Source organism: Mus musculus, chromosome 11 (assembly GCF_000001635.26).
Source record: "Mus musculus strain C57BL/6J chromosome 11, GRCm38.p6 C57BL/6J".
NCBI classification, from domain to species: Eukaryota; Metazoa; Chordata; class Mammalia; order Rodentia; family Muridae; genus Mus; species Mus musculus.
In genome coordinates, this window is record NC_000077.6 from 83,173,555 (window position 1) to 83,190,294 (window position 16,740).

The 16,740-nt window shown below is 43.0% G+C and overlaps 1 protein-coding gene across 10 annotated transcripts; it reads left to right on the forward strand.

Annotated features, from left to right (window-relative positions):
- Positions 1-1,617: 1,617 nt before the first annotated feature.
- Positions 1,618-16,662, forward strand: Slfn4 (schlafen 4). Of its 10 annotated transcripts, none has more exons than XM_006532660.3 (8): positions 1,618-1,839; positions 2,009-2,090; positions 2,274-2,379; positions 2,517-3,245; positions 6,117-6,202; positions 11,714-11,892; positions 12,971-14,010; positions 15,109-16,662. In XM_006532660.3, the coding sequence occupies exons 6-8, from the start codon at positions 11,756-11,758 to the stop codon at positions 15,738-15,740; spliced, it is 1,809 nt and encodes a 602-aa protein (XP_006532723.1). In that variant the 5' UTR covers positions 1,618-1,839; positions 2,009-2,090; positions 2,274-2,379; positions 2,517-3,245; positions 6,117-6,202; positions 11,714-11,755; the 3' UTR covers positions 15,741-16,662. The 10 variants fall into 10 exon arrangements, with proteins under 10 accessions (XP_006532723.1, XP_006532724.1, XP_006532722.1 ...); XM_006532661.3 differs by having other exon boundaries at positions 2,523-3,245; XM_006532659.3 differs by having other exon boundaries at positions 2,274-2,359.
- The last annotated feature ends 78 nt before the right edge of the window (positions 16,663-16,740 follow it).

The following is a 16,740-nucleotide window of genomic DNA, read 5'->3' on the forward strand; positions in this document are numbered from 1 at the left end:
CTTTCTCAAACCTTCGAGCCTTTTCAGTCAGAGTCTGGCTCCTGAAGAAATCAGGCCCTCTGGAGCAATCTCCTCTTTCAATACTCCAACACTGTAGGATTGTTTTGTTAAATCCCTAGGCAAATTGTTTGCTCAAATTCTTTTGGCAAAGGGAAACAGATTCATATAGAATTATAAATATTTTGGATGGCAGGAGTTGGTGAATGTATGTAACTCGGCCATAGCAGGCACTGGAGCATACACGTTTATTTTCTGACAGGGCAGCCCCCTACCTGTAGCCTGACAATGAGATTCTCAGCTACACTTTCATTAACAGCCATGTGAGGCAAGGTGGGGTTTGGGTACTGCTCCCCAGATGAAATGATTGACACCACAGAGACCCCAGAGAGCTGGGCATTTCAGCCCCTGACCATTTAAACCCATGGTCCCTATGGGCAGTGGAAGTGAGAGAGTTTAAAGGGATGAGTGTGACCACAACATGCCATTTGCAGTTAGGACAATGTCAAAAGAAACCCAGAATTTGCTAAATATGTATGTACTAAAGCATGCCCCACCACGCAACAAACAAACAAACAAAACAAACTGAAAACAAAGAAACAAAACAGCTTCTGAATTCTTGAGATTGCTCATGAGGTAAAGAGATACACAAACTGTAGTGCCATAATTAGAATAAAAACAGACCCAAAGAAAGCAAAGGCATGGGAGTGTGTGTGTGTGTGTGTGTGTGTGTGTGTGTGTGTGAGTATGTGTGCATGAATGTGCATGAGTGGGTGTGATTATGTCTGTGTATGTGACTGTGTGTTCATGTGTGTGTGTGAAAGTGCAGGAGTGTATTGTGAATGTGTGATTGTGTGAGTATGCGTGAATCAATGTTTTTGTGTTCATCTGTGAGTGTCTGTATAAGTGTGTATGTTCCTGTGTGTGGGTGTCTGTATAAGTGTGTGTGTTTGTGTGTTCCTGTGTGTAAGTATGTGTGTGTGTATGTGTATGTGTGTTCATGTGTGTGAATGTGCATGAGTATATATGTGAATGTGTGTGTTTGTGTGTTCCTGAGTGTGAGTGTTCCTGTGTGTGTTTGTGTGTGTGTTCGTGTGAGTGAATATTTGCATGTGTCCCCTCTGCCTGTGCTAGTGCAACATTCGTCCATGATGCCCCTTTCTTCTTCCAGGACATTCCGGGCTCTCCTCCTCACATCCCTCCCAGTGCCTGCTCTTGGAAGCCCTGGAGCTAAGGCTGCTCTGGGAAGCCTGGTAAAGATAGAGACTCCTTGAAGGAGACAGGAAACTTCATTTTTGATTAAATTTAAAATTTTCCATACAAGGATTTATTATAAATGAGCAAATTTCCCTGACCTTCTCCCCTCCCCCACCTGCTCCTTACACCTGTGCTCTGTGATTTCTAGGTAGTTTCACTTTTGTTTCTTTTCAAAATTTTAAAAAATTAGTTGTTCAAATAAATAAATAAACAAATAAATAAATAAAATGAAAATTTAAAAAATTCGTTGTTCTCTTTGTCAATTCCAGTCACTAGGGCACAAAGCATCTAAGCTTCCGGTTATACTTCCTGGAGTGACGAAATGCTCAAAGTCTCAGAGTGATGACTCAATTTAACTTATAAAACTAGCAAAGAAAGGCGAGGCTTACGCCATTTTACCTCAGCGAGCATTCATAAAGCTGCGAGCATTCATACAGCGGCTGTATCTTGCTTGGTTCCGCAGAATCAGTTGCTCTCCCTCCGCGGTTGAGCTCTGATCACCTTTCCTGCCTCTCTGGGCAAGGGAAAGGCCTGCAAGCCTACTGGTGCTCTGAGCTTCGGGGAACACAGCTTCCAGGACACAGAGTAAGTGAGCCAGTTCCACTGTGACAAACTCAACCCTGCTGTCATTCTCTTTCTGTGCCCACCCAGTGTCTCAGTGTCCTGTCTACTTACTGGCTCTGGGTGGATGTGGGGTAGCAGTTGCCAGCATAGCCCTTCCCTCTCAAGTTAACTCTGGCTGTTTTCCATCTAGGAATCTTGGCTCCTTGGCATCTTCGCAGCTATTCTTTCAAAAACACCGGCTGCTGAGGACTGGAAGACTCTGAAGGCTTGGGGTGAGAGAAAATGGCTTCCCACTTTGAGATGGAGGAGGGAGGGCTTAAAGTTGCTGGGGGAGAGAGCCCATGATGCTTGTTCTGAGGCTGACTAGTGATGTAGGAAGAGGCAGATCTGGCGTGGTATGTTTGGCAGGCTTGTGTGAATCTCTAGAGTCCCTTGCGGGTTCCCTATCCTCTTAGAGACCTGACCCTGTTGAACACTGAGAAAATATGGCTCCGGAAAGGACACAGCCTGGTGTACTCTAGAGCCAGAAAGATGCTTCTGTGTAAGTTTACAATCCAGAAGGTGAGAACTTCCCTTTCTCAAGAGAAGTGCAAAACACTGACCCAGGAGAGAAAGACCGATCTAGGGTTGGGTTGTTTGGTTTTGTTTTTTGTTTTGTTTTGTTTTTTTTTTTTTTCATTTTGATTTGTTCCCCCAAGAAACAGATCCTTCTACTTGGCTCCCTCTGTCTGCGCTGGCTTATCCACCTGCGTTCGGGGCAGAGTAAGGACCTCTGAACATCATCTCCTTTTCTGCCTGATACAGCTGACAGGCAGCCTGCATTTCCTTCAGAGAGATTTTCCCCCCAGAGTCAATGCTACAATTTGAGAAGAAGGAACTACCTAGTTAAGTAAAACCCAAGGAACCAGGAGGTCTCTGAACCTCACTTCAGTCTTGGAATTTGATGAGTTTTGCTCCCTCCCTTGCATTTAAGTACCATGTCCATACTGAGTGCCTGAAGGTACTGGGTATGAACAGTTTCCATAGTTGAGGTTTTGAACTGAGATGGCCAGTGCCCCAGGCTAGCCCACAGCTCCTGTAAAGGGGACTCCAATGTAGCATCATTGACTTTAAAGTTTCCCAGAGGCCTGAGCATTGTCCTTTTGCACTTTGGTGTGAGATGTGATTTCTGTCCTCTTTCCATGTGCTGTGTGAACCTGGCATGCTGGCTTAGGACATGGCCTGATTCAGGGGGTGCTGAATGGGTGGGGCTGAAAGGGAAAGAATAATAGAGACCACATAACAGTGTATGGAACAGGGTGGGGCTGCAGCATCTAACTCTCTCTCTCTTCTTTGCCTGCTTGCCTTGTGGGACTGAGCAACTGCTAGATCCTTAGATTTCCATTCACAGCTGCTGCTGACCACTGTTGGGAGTTGGACTACAGATTGTAAGTCATCAACATATTCCCTTACTATATAGAGACTACCCATAAGTTTTGTGACTCTAGAGAACCCTGACTAATGCAGAAGTTGGTATATATACAGAAATGAAACTGCTCCTCTCCCAGCAATACAGGCTGCTTTAGATCCAGGTAAATCTAGTTGTGGTTTTGTGTTAGTATTTTAGAGGGGAGGGAGGCAGACAGAGTCTGGGTGTGTACCCCAGGCTGGTCTTCAATTCACTGTGCATGGTCTGTAGGCCTGAAGCTCACAATGCAGACATCAGCCTTCCAAGGCCAACACCAGCCTTGGCTCCTTGCTGCCTTCTGGGTGTACATGGAGACCTCTGGCAGGGCCTTAAGGAATGCAGGCTCATGTCCAGGCAGCGCTCCTATGCAGAAGCCGATAGTACTTGGCACTAAAGCACAGCGATTGGCTCTAGCATGATGCAGCAGGCTCCATTGCTGTTCATCTCCTGGGAGTCAAGACCTCGTCCTTTAGCTGACGTTGTCTAGAACTGTCAGCAGTGTGTCCAAATGCTTTCCTTCAGCTGGGGCCTATCTGAACGCATGGCTGCTCTGAACTTATCTTAGGACGGTGTCATTCTCCATGCTCAGATCTGAGGGTGTGGGCAACCTGGAGGGAAAGGGTTAGTTTGTAATAGACATGGAGCTCTAGGCCTGCCTTCTGAGGGGTGCCCAGTGTGCTTCTAGAGACCGGACCAAGATAAAGTTGCCGGGGGGAAAAAAACCTAATGGTGAATACTTCATATATAAATAGTTTATCACTTGACCTAGTAATTCAGCTTCTGGAAACTTCTCTAGCATGCCTATGATTTCCTGGTCTAAGATAATATTACCTCCTTGTACAATGGGTCATGAATTTTTGTACATCCTCATGGTTTAGTCTGAATTAAATTGCTAGAGTTAAACCCCTCCCTAACACACAAACACAAGATTTTTCTTCTTCAGGGTTCTATTTCTTTCTTTCTCCCACCCCCCTTTTTTTGTTTTTGTTTTTTGCTTTTTTTTTGTTTTTTTTTTCGAGACAGGGTTTCTCTGTATAGCCCTGACTGTCCTGGAACTCACTTTGTAGACCAAGCTGGCCCTGAACTCAGAAATCTGTCTGCCTCTGCCTCCCAAGTGCAATTTAATCCTTTTTTGGATATTTTCTCAGGATTCACATTTCCCATTCTAATAGCTTTTAAAAAATATTCCTTAACCACATATATGTGTAGTTTGGAGGGGCTGTATGAGAGAACCCTTAGGATTAATGAAAATCACCAGCTCTGGTCAGAAGGGGTGGTACATGCCCTTAATTACTACACATGGATCTCTGAATGGTAGAGGCCAGCCTGCTCTACATAGCAGGTTTGACATAGCAAGAGCATGTATCAGAAACCATAAAGAAAAATAATAAAAAAAGAAAATTTAAACATGTTTTTAAAAATCAGTAGATTTCCCAAGCATCATCCAGGATGAGCCCTGATCGGCAAATATATTACAGTATCCATCCTGGTGCCTTCTCTAATCCCAGAAACTGTGACCTTACTAATCACTGTTAGACTAATACTCAATATGAAATTAAGCAGCAGTTTACAGGAACTGTAGGGTTAGAGCACTTGTTGCTCTCACGGAGGACCTGGATTTGGTTCCCAGTACCCACGTAGTAGATCACAAGCATCTCTGTCTTCAGTTCCAGGGAATCCCTCTTCAGAAATCCACCAAACCGAGGAGGCACATGTGTTTTGGACAGACATACATAAGGCAAAACACTCGTTTAAAAAAACATTGTAGCTCACATGGGTTTACCAAAGCTGCTGCTCATTACTCTACAAACAAATTGTAAATGAGAAGATGTGGTGGCCTGGCGAAACAAGATGCCAAACTTTCTTTATATATATATATATATATTATTAGGTATTTTCCTCATTTACATTTCCAATGCTATCCCAAAAGTCCCCCATACCCTCCCCCCCACTCTCCTACCCACCCACTTCCACTTTTTGGCCCTGGCGTTCCCCTGTACTGGGGCATATAAAGTTTGCAAGTCCAATGGGCCTCTCTTTCCAGTGATGGCCGACTAAGCCATCTTTTGATACATATGCAACTAGAGTCAAGAGCTCTGGGGTACTGGTTAGTTCATAATGTTGTTCCACCTGTAGGGTTGCAGATCCCTTTAGCTCCTTGGGTACTTTCTCTAGCTCCTCCATTGGGGGCCCTGTGATCCATCCAATAGCTGACTGTGAGCATCCACTTCTGTGTTTGCTAGGCCCCGGATGCCAAACTTTCTACTAGGGTTTCTGCCAGCATGGCAGACCATGATGAACTCTGCCCGTGGGGGAAAGGTAGCTCTTCATGTCAGTGAAACACTAAGATAAGTCCTTCCGTTGCAGTTTAATGTGTGTGCTGCACCGTGGTTCACTTCAGAAAGGTCCACAGCTCAGGGCAGAGCTTGTGTCTGAGCTGAGGCCAGCACTTCCCACCCATCTCAGGAAGCTGCCAGGAACTCAACACCAGCATCTTTCAGCAAAGATTTTTGGAAGAGCATCCTATACACAGAATCCTAAGTCAAATATTAATAGAGTGAATTCTGTCCTGGACGCGATACCAGAGTGACAGTGTGTGCCTATAATCACAGGTGCTTGGGATGCTGAAGGGGCACCATGGTTGCAGGCCAGAATTCAGTTAATGCTGGGCAGAGAGAGAAGGGAAAGGAAGGGATGTAAACACTTTATTCCCTCTATAGAAACATTAATAACAACAACAAAACATACAGGCAGGAAAAAAAAAAACCCAACCTACAACCAGAACTCATAAGGTTAACAATTTATCAAGGAGGAACCATATTCAGTTCTGAAGGAAATCTTGTCCTTACAGGGCTCTTACTCTTGAGGAGGACACACAACCCGAAGTTCCCTCTTTGAAACACCGTGGACTCCAAGCAACTCAGATTCCAGGACAAGGTAAAGTGAGCCAGATTTTTACCAGCATCCTGCAACCCCACTTTCTTTCTATTCCCACTTCAACAGCACGTCCAGCCTATTGTTCTGGGATGAATAGGGTATTGATGGCTCAGCCCACTGTCTCATGTAAAGCCTGAGATACCTTCTGCCCCTTCTAATATCTTTGTCTCTTTAGCATTTCTGTAGCCTCTTCTACCAATGCACAGGCTGCTGGGGTTTGGGTGAGAACAAATGCTTTCCTCTGACTATGGGATGGAGGAGAGCTGAAGGGTGCTTACTTATGCTTGGACAATAACAGAGTTCCTCAGACCTAGGTTTAACTCTTAGCTCCACAAAGATGAATTCTAATTATGGTAGCTTGAGCACTTCAAAATTATGCATGCTCTAAGCCTAACTAGTGAGGCAGGGGAAGCAGAGGTTTGTGTAGATCTCCAGAGCCCTGTAAGGATGCCCCATCCTCTTAGAAACGTGACCCTATAAGCAGAAACTGAAGAGAAATTTCTACACGGAGAAGAATGAAATTAGATCGCACACTACAGACACAATTCAACTACAGATGGACTAAAGGGATTTATTTCAGATCCTACAGTTGGGGTGCTGATAGATCAGAAGCCCCATTTCCTGATCTGTTAAAAAAAAACCCACAGCTGGATAGAGTCCAGTGGGACCCTTCAACTAGATTTTCAAAGGACCAAGAGGCATTTGAGAACAATGTAACGTCACTAACCATTGAGAAAATACAAGAAGCACAGTTAAATATGACTCACTCTTGTCACAATGATTGATTTACTTAACATTTTAATTATTATTTCATTAGTGTGGATGTTTTTTCTGCATGTGTGCATGTACACTGTATATGTACCTGGTGCTCACGGAGATAGATAAGAGGGTGACAGATCACCTGGGACTAGAGTTACAGATTCTGTGAGCTATCATGTGGGTGCTGGGAATTGGATATGTGTCCCCTGGACAGACAGACAGTGCTCATTACTACTGAGCTATTTCTTCAATATCATGACTGTCTTTTTAAGACTAATTTTAGTTCATGTGCATGAATGTAGCTTGAGTCTTTTGCAAGAGTAGCAGGTGCTCTTAACCATGGAGCTGTCTCTCCAGTTCCTGCAGTCTGTTATCAAAAAGATGAAAGATGCCTAATGTCCCAGATGTGGAGTAACAGGATCCCTGCACAAAAGGGGTGGACTAGTATGAATTTCAGTGGATATTTTGGAAACCATAGTGGCTCCTCAATAAATGAGAAGCACTACTAGATATGTCCAAGGGAAATGACGTCACTATGCCAGAGAGACAGATGCTCGTCCCTGGCTGTTGCTGCATATTGGGAAAAGTCAAAGTATGAAATCAGCCTAAGATACACAGATGGATAAGAGATACAGAAGACGTAGTACATGCACACTGAAGACTGACATGGAGACTTAAATGGAAGGAGAGAGCCATTTGTGAACACATGGATGACCCTGAATAACATTATTTTATGTAAGTAAGCCAGGCACAGAAGACAGGCACACCCTGTATGAAGTCACTTACATAAGGAATCTAAAGAACCTGATTTGATACAAGTAGAAGTTAGGACAGCAGTGACTAGGAAGTGGGCTTGCTTGTTGGGAGCTGTTACTGAACGGCTGTAAGATGTGTGCCATGTAAGGGGAACCTTTGCAGAACAGGGTGCCTCCAGTAAACAGCAGTGCGTTCTCCTTTTCAAAGCTACCAAGTTTGTATTCTGGGAGTTGTACCTAGAGCTGTGAACATGCAGGCACAGGCTCTGCTTGTGAACTCTGTATCCAGTCCTCTGGTTACTTGGTAACTGGAGAAAGAAATCTGCTAACTTGCAAAGGCTGGCATTGAACTCACTCTGCATTCCAGGTTGGCTTTGAACTTGTGATCTTTTTGCCTCAGGTAATTCCTGGATAGCTGGGATTATGGGATGTACTACCAGACCTAGTTGTAGAAGTTGGTGTTTTGTGTTCTTCACACAAATATACCAACTTGTATCATTTTTGTATAAAATAATGCATATATCAATTAACTTAATTTTTTGAGATTTTTTATTAGATGTTTTCTTCATTTACATTTCAAATGCTACCCCCTTTCCTAGTTTCCTCTCTGGAAATCCCCTATACCCTCCTCCCTCCCCCTGCTCCCCAACCCACTCACTCCCACATCCTGGCCCTGGCATTCCCCTATACTAGGACCTAGAATCTTTGCAAGACCAAGGGCCTCTCCTACTGATAGCCAACTAGGCCATCCTCTGCTACATATGCAACTAGAGACAGGAGCTCTGGGGGTACTGGTTAGTTAATATTGTTGTTTCTCCTATAGGGCTGCAGATCCCTTCTCCTTGGGTACTTTCTCTGGCTCCTTCATTGGGGACCCTGTGTTCCATCCATTAGATGACTGTGAACATCCACTTCTGTATTTGCCAGGCACTGCATAGCCTCACAGGAGACAGCTATATCAGGGTCCTGTCAGCAAAATCTTGTTGGTATATGCAATAGTGTCTGGGTTTGGTGGTTGTTTATGGGATGGTTCACAGGGTGGGGCAGTCTCTGGATGGTCTTTCCTTCAGTCTCAGCTCCAAACTTAGTCTCTGTAACTCTTTCCATGGGTATTTTGTTCCCCCTTCTAAGAAGGATCGAAGTATCCACACTTTCGTCTTCCTTCTTGAGTTTCATGAGTTTTGCAAATTATATCTTGGGTATTCTAATTTTCTGGGCTAATATCCACCAATTAACTTAATTTAACCATCCCATAATATGTACATATTTCATAGGTGTATTCTTCACTCTGAATACACAGCATTTCTGTTAGAAAAAAGAGAAAGAGAGAGGGGGGTAGAGAGGAGAGGAGATAAAAGAAGAGAAGAGAAGAAAAGATAGACAGACAGACAGACAGACAAAGGCTGCATAGATGATTCAGTAATTCAGAACACTGGCTGATCTTTCATGTGACCTGGATGGATTCTATTTCTAGCACCCAAAGAGCAGCTCACAACCATTTTCAACTCCAAATCAGATATCTTAATGTCATCTTCTGGACTCTAAAGGCACCAGGCATACACCTGGTATATGTTTCGTATATGTTCACAAACATACACGAAAGATAAACACTCATACAAATAAAACATTTTTAAGAACAATAATACAACACAGCACCCTTAAACATGTTCATAGAATTGAATTTTTACAGTGCAAAAGAGTCCTGAGTGTACCTGGGTAGCACTGAAGTCACAGTGACTCATGCAAACTCAGTTCCAAGAAACAAATTAGTTCAATGAAGGTTACCGCACAGCAGTGGACAGATGTTGCATTTATTTGATATTGGCCAAGTCAATGAAAGTCTCTCACATCTCTCCAGCCCATGTTTTCTATGGCTGTCTTTGCTGTCATCTTGTGTGAGTGCCTTCTAGAGTCAAAATAGCAAAGGAAACTGCAGGTTAAAAACACCACAAACAGAAACGCCATAGACTGTAAGAAAGATGACTTGTTGTTGGTAGTGATGTTTTTCCATTCACATGAGCCTCTTTCTTATTAACTGAGATTAATTTTACAGAATAAAGTTTTCGCTATGACATGATCAGAAGCAAGATGTCTTTTGATCCTAGGAATCCTCTTTACTCTCTCTTCTTGCTCCTCCCACTCCTGCTCCTCTTCCCACATACCTTAATACCTTAAACACATTGTTCATTGATACTTTTAATGATTCATCTTTCTGAATCATTTCACATACTGTAATCCTCAGCTCCATCATCTTTCCTGCAGTGATGAATTCCATTCTTCCTTATGGCTGAGTAAACCCTGAGTTTGGACTAAGCATGTAGGGAGTTTAATTGTGCACATGCTATGTTTTCCTCATCCACTCACCCGCTGATAGGACCCTTTGCTCGTTCACAAACTCAGTTGTTGTGAACAGGAAGACAACTCACCTGAGTGTACAGGTGTGTGTCCTTTAGGGTTGCCTAGATGCTTAAGGACAAATGCCTAGGAGTGTAACTTCAGTGTTTTTTTTTTTAAATCATAATAGAATATCTTTTGTTTATTCTTGGAAAATTTCATTTTTGTAACAATGTATCCTGGTCTCATGCACTTCCATTCCCTTCAACCATTCCCTAAATGCACTTCTAGCCCCTGCCCATTGCTCTCTCCAGTTAATTAATTGATTAATTATGACCCACTGAATCCAGTTAATGCTGCCTGTTGGAATGGTGAATGACCAATTGGCTGAGCATGGGCAGGTAATGCCACTATAGGAAGCCATGAGTACAGTGGCCACATCATGCCCAGAAGACAGCATGTCTCAGTATTTATTCCTGTCCTCCAGCTTTTACAGCCTTTCTTTAAAAGGAGATTAATCTAATTTATATTCTATATGTCCATGTGTTTTGTCTGTGTGCATGTATATGTACAAGGGGTGTGTACAGTGCCTACAGAGGCTCTCTGGTTTCTGGAAATGGAGTTGCAGATGGTAGTGAGCTCTCAGGTCAGTGCAGTGAAGCAAACTTAGGTTCTCAGGAAGAATAGTGTGTTTTCTTAACCATGTGTCCATTTCCCCAGCCCCCAGCTCTCAGCTCTGACATTCTTTACTGTGTTCTCTGTGACAGTGTTCCCTGAGCCTGAGAGGTCAGGTTGTGTTGATGGTCCATTTAAGGAGGGGTACTCAGTCCTCAATTATTCTCAACACTCTGAGCAGTGCTGAGTCTCTGTACTGCTGCTGGCCACTGCAGAGATAAGCTACCGGGGATTCAGTTGAGGGAAGCCATAATCCAAATATATAGGTATCATGGGAAATTTGTGTTTAACACAATATGTTAAATTTACTTATGTATTTTGTGTGTATCATGTTGTCTTAGGACTACATATCTGAGTTACAAAAGGTTGTGAGTCCTGTATCATGTTGTCTTAGGACCACATATCTGAGTTACAAAAGGTTGTGAGTCCTCATACGCACGCTGGGAATTGTACTGGAGTCTCTGGAAGAGAGGGATGTGCTCTTCGATGCAAAGACATCTCTCTGAACAAGAGAAAATTATTTTTCTTAACATTGAAAATTATTTTTTTCTGGGCCTTTATTAGGATTCTGCAGATGTCACCACACACCGTCCAAGTATGGGAAGCAGGGCTTCTATTCATGTAGTCTCTCATTTCAACGAGGGAAGGAGAATCCTTACTACAAGATGGAGTATCCCTGCCTGGGATTCTGAGGGCTAGTCTAACTATAGATGGAAACCAAGATAGTCAATTTTGAGAATAAAATTATTCAATATCACAGAAAGGAACCAAACAGGACTTATAAGACCTCACTAACTGAATTTAAAAGAAATACTTAGTAAGGTTCAATACCAGACTCACTAGGCAGAAAAATGAATCTGTAAACATAAAGACCAATGAAACCCTGAAGCCTAAGGAGCATAAGTAGGAACTGAAGAAAACACACAGACTCCAACACTGTGTGGAGAATTGTTATGAAGACTAGCACACTAATTGTTTCTGTCCCCAGAATCTGAAGTCAGAAAGAGTTGAGAAGTTATCTGAAGGAGAGATGGCTGGAAACACCCCACAGCTGGAGAAAGATGTGAATCCACAGACATCCATAGAGCCCTCTGTTCAAGTCAAGTGTCCAGGGGATATTCTTCAGGGAGGACGGCATGCCAAGCGAGGAAGATGGATGGCGTCGTGGTATGTAGACGGTTTGTTTTTGTCATAGTGGAAAGAACTGGAAAGCAACATCAGGACAGGCAGAAGAAATGGAGAAAGTGCGAAGACTTCTACAGAGTGTTCCTGAGCAGTGCTCAGATATGACTTCATGCTATTAGCGAAAGGTCCTGAGAGAAGGAAAAGAGAAGATCTGGATTCCAGAACGGGAAGCCACACCAGGAGGGAGCTGGAGAATGGAGAACAGCCACATTAAAGCAGGAGAGAGGCTGTGCTTCCTGGAGAATTATTTTGCTGACAAATTTAAAGCCCTGACTGTCACCCCAACTTCCACAAAAGAAGAAGGGGGAGGGGATGGTACCATAGGGCAGAATCAGATGAAGTGAACCAAGCCAGTCTCAGAATGACAAATCTCACACATTTCTTCTCAGATGTGGTTCCGAGAGTGTATATAATAAACATCTGAGAAATCGTTTGTGTGTGTGTGTGTGTGTGTGTGTGTGTACCTGAATTTATCAAAGGGAGCATAGGGGACAGATGGGATGGTGACAGCAAAGAAGTTAGACAGGAGAACACACTCAGTGTACAGAATGCACTTAAGTTAAATGTCTTTTTGTAGGGCTGCAGTGTTGGCTCACAGTGTAAGGTATCTTGTCGCTCTTACAGAGGACCAGGATTCAATTGCCAGCACTAACACTGGGCTCATAAGCACCCATGTCTCCATCCTCGAAGGATCCAAGACCTCTTCTGACCTCCCGTGGCACCAGACATCTCAGTGATACACATACATATATGCAGACAAAACACCCATACACATAAAAATATAAAATATATTAGGCTAAAAATATTTTAAAGTACCTTATACAACACAGTGCCATGTAGGATGTGCATGCCCAATGAAGTTTCTTAATTCAAAATAGAAGAGGATCATATACAATCAGGAACTCAAATTTAAAAATTTATCGAGTGTCCATTATTGTGGTCAGATCAAAATTGTCCCAACAGTCCCTAAAAAGAATCACATCTGACCTTCTCACTTGCTCCTCCATAGCAGCTCAGATGGTTGTGTTGTCTGGTAACGCTGGCTCTGCCTATATTGCAGGAAAGGATTTCATCTGGGAAGGAGAGACAGTGACTGCAAAATGAACATCACTGTCGATCAGGACACGGACTACGCTGAACTGGTTCTGTCTGTAGGAGAAATCACACTCGGAGAGAAGACTAGGGATTCAATGAAAGATAGCCAACTGAGAAGAAAAGAAGCCAAAAGTATATTACAGGCTGTGTGCACCCTGCTGAATTCTGGAGGGGGTGTGGTCAAGGCTCACATTAAAAATCAAAACTACAGCTTCACCAGAGATGGAATGGGACTGGATTTGGTAAATCCCTTGCCTGGTATCCTGCACCTTCCTCATGACTATCTAGACTTCATGCAGTACAACGACTACTTTTTCGTTTTTGTGAAACCATGGAAGCCGAATCAGAGAGGTCCGGGGATCGCCACCTGGAAAACCAACTTGTACAAGAGAATCTTCTCATTCTCAGTTGAACTGAAAGCAGCGGATGCAGTGCAGTTCCTCAAATCCAGACCAAGTTCCCATGGAAAAACAGTCTGTAATGAAACACTAAATGAATGTCTTTCCTTATTTAACAGAGACTGGCTTGCCTATGAGGAGACATTCTGTTTCACTAAATCCACACATGCTGAAGTAAAATTGACTCCTAAGGAAAAGATTTCTCCTAAGGAAAAGATTTTAGAGCTCCTCCCTCAAACTGTTTCTGCATTTGCAAACACTGATGGGGGATATTTGTTCATTGGCTTGGATGGCAAAACGCAGCAAATTATTGGTTTTGAAGCAGAGAAGAGCGATCTCGTGCTTCTAGAGAGTGAAATAGAAAAGTGCATCCAACAGCTGCCTGTCACTCACTTCTGTGAGGAGAAGGAGAAGATCAAGTACACGTGCAAATTCATCGAAGTGCACAAATCCGGAGCTGTGTGTGCATATGTGTGCGCGATCAGAGTGGAGAAGTTCTGCTGTGCAGTGTTCGCTGCAGAGCCTGAGTCCTGGCACGTGGAAGGCAGCTGTGTGAAGAGGTTTACCACAGAGGAATGGGTGAAGCGCCAGATGGATGCCACTGCAGGTAGAGGAACAGAGATTAATAATCAGTTTACATTGGGCTGAGGGAGTTGGAAGATTGCTTTCTGGGCTTGGGCAACCTGAAAACTCCTCAAATATCAACAGCTAGTTTATTGATCTCTGGTTCCCTATGGAAAATATATTCACTGCTTTCAATAAAGCTGTGAGCTTTTCCCTTCACAATGGCCAAATCAGATACAGCGTGCTTGTCCAGTAGCTGGAACTAGAGCAAGAACATGGAGGAACCAGGCCTCATAATTCCCTTCAAGGGTCTTGTCACCTGCCACAGCAGGTTAAGCTGACATCACTGCCAAGTCTCAGGCCAGGGGGAAATGCAGCCCTGCTGTTTGCAGCAGAACAGTGAGAGTGTTGGCCTGGCCTGGCCTCATGGCAGGCCCTTTTCCATCAGAGCTGAGCAGCACAGCCTTGCATGGACACTGAACTTCCTGTACACTGATCATCACACATACACACACACACAAGATAGCACCTGGAAACATGTGACATTCTCAGATAGGGAGACAAACAAAAGAAATTTCCTCTGTGTCTCTAACCTGTCAGTGGAAGGTCCCTTCAAATTCCTTTACTGGATACAAGGCTTTGAAGAACTGTATGCTACCTTATGGCTGGGACTGCCAGTCTGTGCTCACCAGGGAAGCCTAGCCTCCTTTGTGGTCCTCTCTGAGGTGTCCTCTCCCCAACTCTGGAGCTCTGGCAATGTGCTCTGCTCCCCGCTTTGCTCTCTGGAACCTCCCCATTTCTCCATGCTTTTCTCCTGTTTCATCACCTGACTAGGTTCTGTCCTCAACATTAGTCTGTCATTTGCTCCCCTGATTCTTCTCATCCGTGGAGTTCCTCAGAGCAAGCCTCTGAGACTGTGAATGTTCAGCTGCTTCCATGGCTCCCTCTTTGGCCGTTTGAGTGTCCAAGTCCCCCTTGCATCTACCTCCTTACAGTTCTTGAATCAGTGTTTGGTATCTTGTGTTCACCTTCTCGTTTGGGCTGCAAAGTGTGGGATTTACAAACTGCTTGGTGATGTGTCACACACAACATTCCGGGCACTTTTACTTTTATAATTTGTTATGTTTCTTTTCTTGTCTAGTGATGCCTGGAAAGGTGATATGCTCTCCAGAAGCCCTCTGCATGAAACCATTCTCACAACATGAAGGCTATGAGCAGTTAGTCCGGACAGAATTGGGCTCCCTGCGTAAAGGAACACTGGTTGTCTCCAAGAGCTGGGCTTTGGATCTGGGCTTGCAAGAGAAGCAGGAAGTTATCTGGGATGTGCTTCATATTTCCCAGGGCAGTCTCCTGACCCTGCATGTCTTTGTCCAGGGAGATGAGAACCTGGAAGGCAACAGCAGTCTTCTTGGGAAACTAGGCGCCGAGTTAAAGGGCTATTATAAACAAATTGCCCTAACATTAAAGCAGACGTTGGTAAACCATTGTGGTTACACTGCGAAAATAGGTATTATAGTAAAGATAACATACTTGGGTCATAAGACAATGTGTCTTTATGACTCAAGCGCGAAAATATGTTACCCCCAAATATATTATCTGACTACCAAGGCAGTAAAGGACTTAGAAAAAGCTCTCGCTGAAATCTTAGGAAGTTATGAGTCTTTCTACAGTTTACCCAGGAGAAACTGGGATTCTTTTATGTCTGCGTTTTTAAATGTGGGCAGTTATATAGTTTACTTTTCGAGAAATGTCTTAACTCATATTCGAATCTGATGAGTAGGATACTTAGAAAAAGTTCTTGCTGAAATATTTGGAAGTAATGAGTCTTTCTACAGTTTACCCAGGTAAAACTGTAGTGATCGTTTTATGTCTGCATTTTTAAAGGCATGCAACTATATAGTTTACTTTTCGAGAAATATCTTAACTCTTATTCCAGTCTGTCTTGACACATTCTGTCTTAAAGGAAAACATTGTATCTCTTGTATGTAAGACAGTCTACAGGCTGGTCTTAGGCCATGCTGGCAGTTTCTATGGGGCTACAACATGGCATCTATTTTTTTCTATTTATATGATCATTTCCGATGAAGTATTGATAACAGGATTTTAAGATGTTGATATTGTTCGTTTAGGATTTGACATGTATTTTTTTATGTTCGTATCATCATGTTGTTTGTGCTGTAGATAATACCTTTACAGGTATTTACAGCATTGAGTTTACATGCAAGTATTACGCATTAATTGAAACGTTGGTATTTCCTTTGTAAAGGAAGAAATGTCTTTATTGTAAATCTACGTTTGTGAAGGATAAAATTTCTCGACATTTAGCCCTTAGCAGCTATTGTACATACAGTGGTAACCTGTTGTGACATTTGATGGAGTTCATCAAAAGACTGGTTGCCCATCACGACAGTTCTGATAATGGGGGCTATGAGTTGGGTGTTCACAGGCCCCATTATCCTTAGCCATGTTCTGCTCTGATCTATTTCTTTATCAATACAATTCATCTTTAAAATATACTTCATTTTTTCATGTGCTCTGTCCTCAGATCTGTGTTTTTATGAATACAGTTCTTCTACTTGTATCTTTCTTCAACAAAGCTTCATTATTAACTGAGAAGTTATACATAAAAAAATTTGGATAACAAAGGTTCTGCCATTTTAATATTTCTAAAATAAATGATCTTAACAAAACGTCATCAAATTCTCTTAAAGAATTCTTATTGTTTTTCCAGGATAAGTTTTTCTGGCTTTGGGGTTTTAGTTGTTTTGAAGAT

Coding starts and splice junctions, on each gene's coding strand:
- Slfn4 (XM_006532660.3), top strand. CDS start 11,756: ATGGCTGGAAACACCCCACAGCTGGAGAAAGATGTGAATCCACAGACA. Junction 11,893..12,970: donor GGAAGATGGATGGCGTCGTG/GTATGTAGACGG, acceptor CCTATATTGCAG/GAAAGGATTTCATCTGGGAA. Junction 14,011..15,108: donor CCAGATGGATGCCACTGCAG/GTAGAGGAACAG, acceptor TTTCTTGTCTAG/TGATGCCTGGAAAGGTGATA.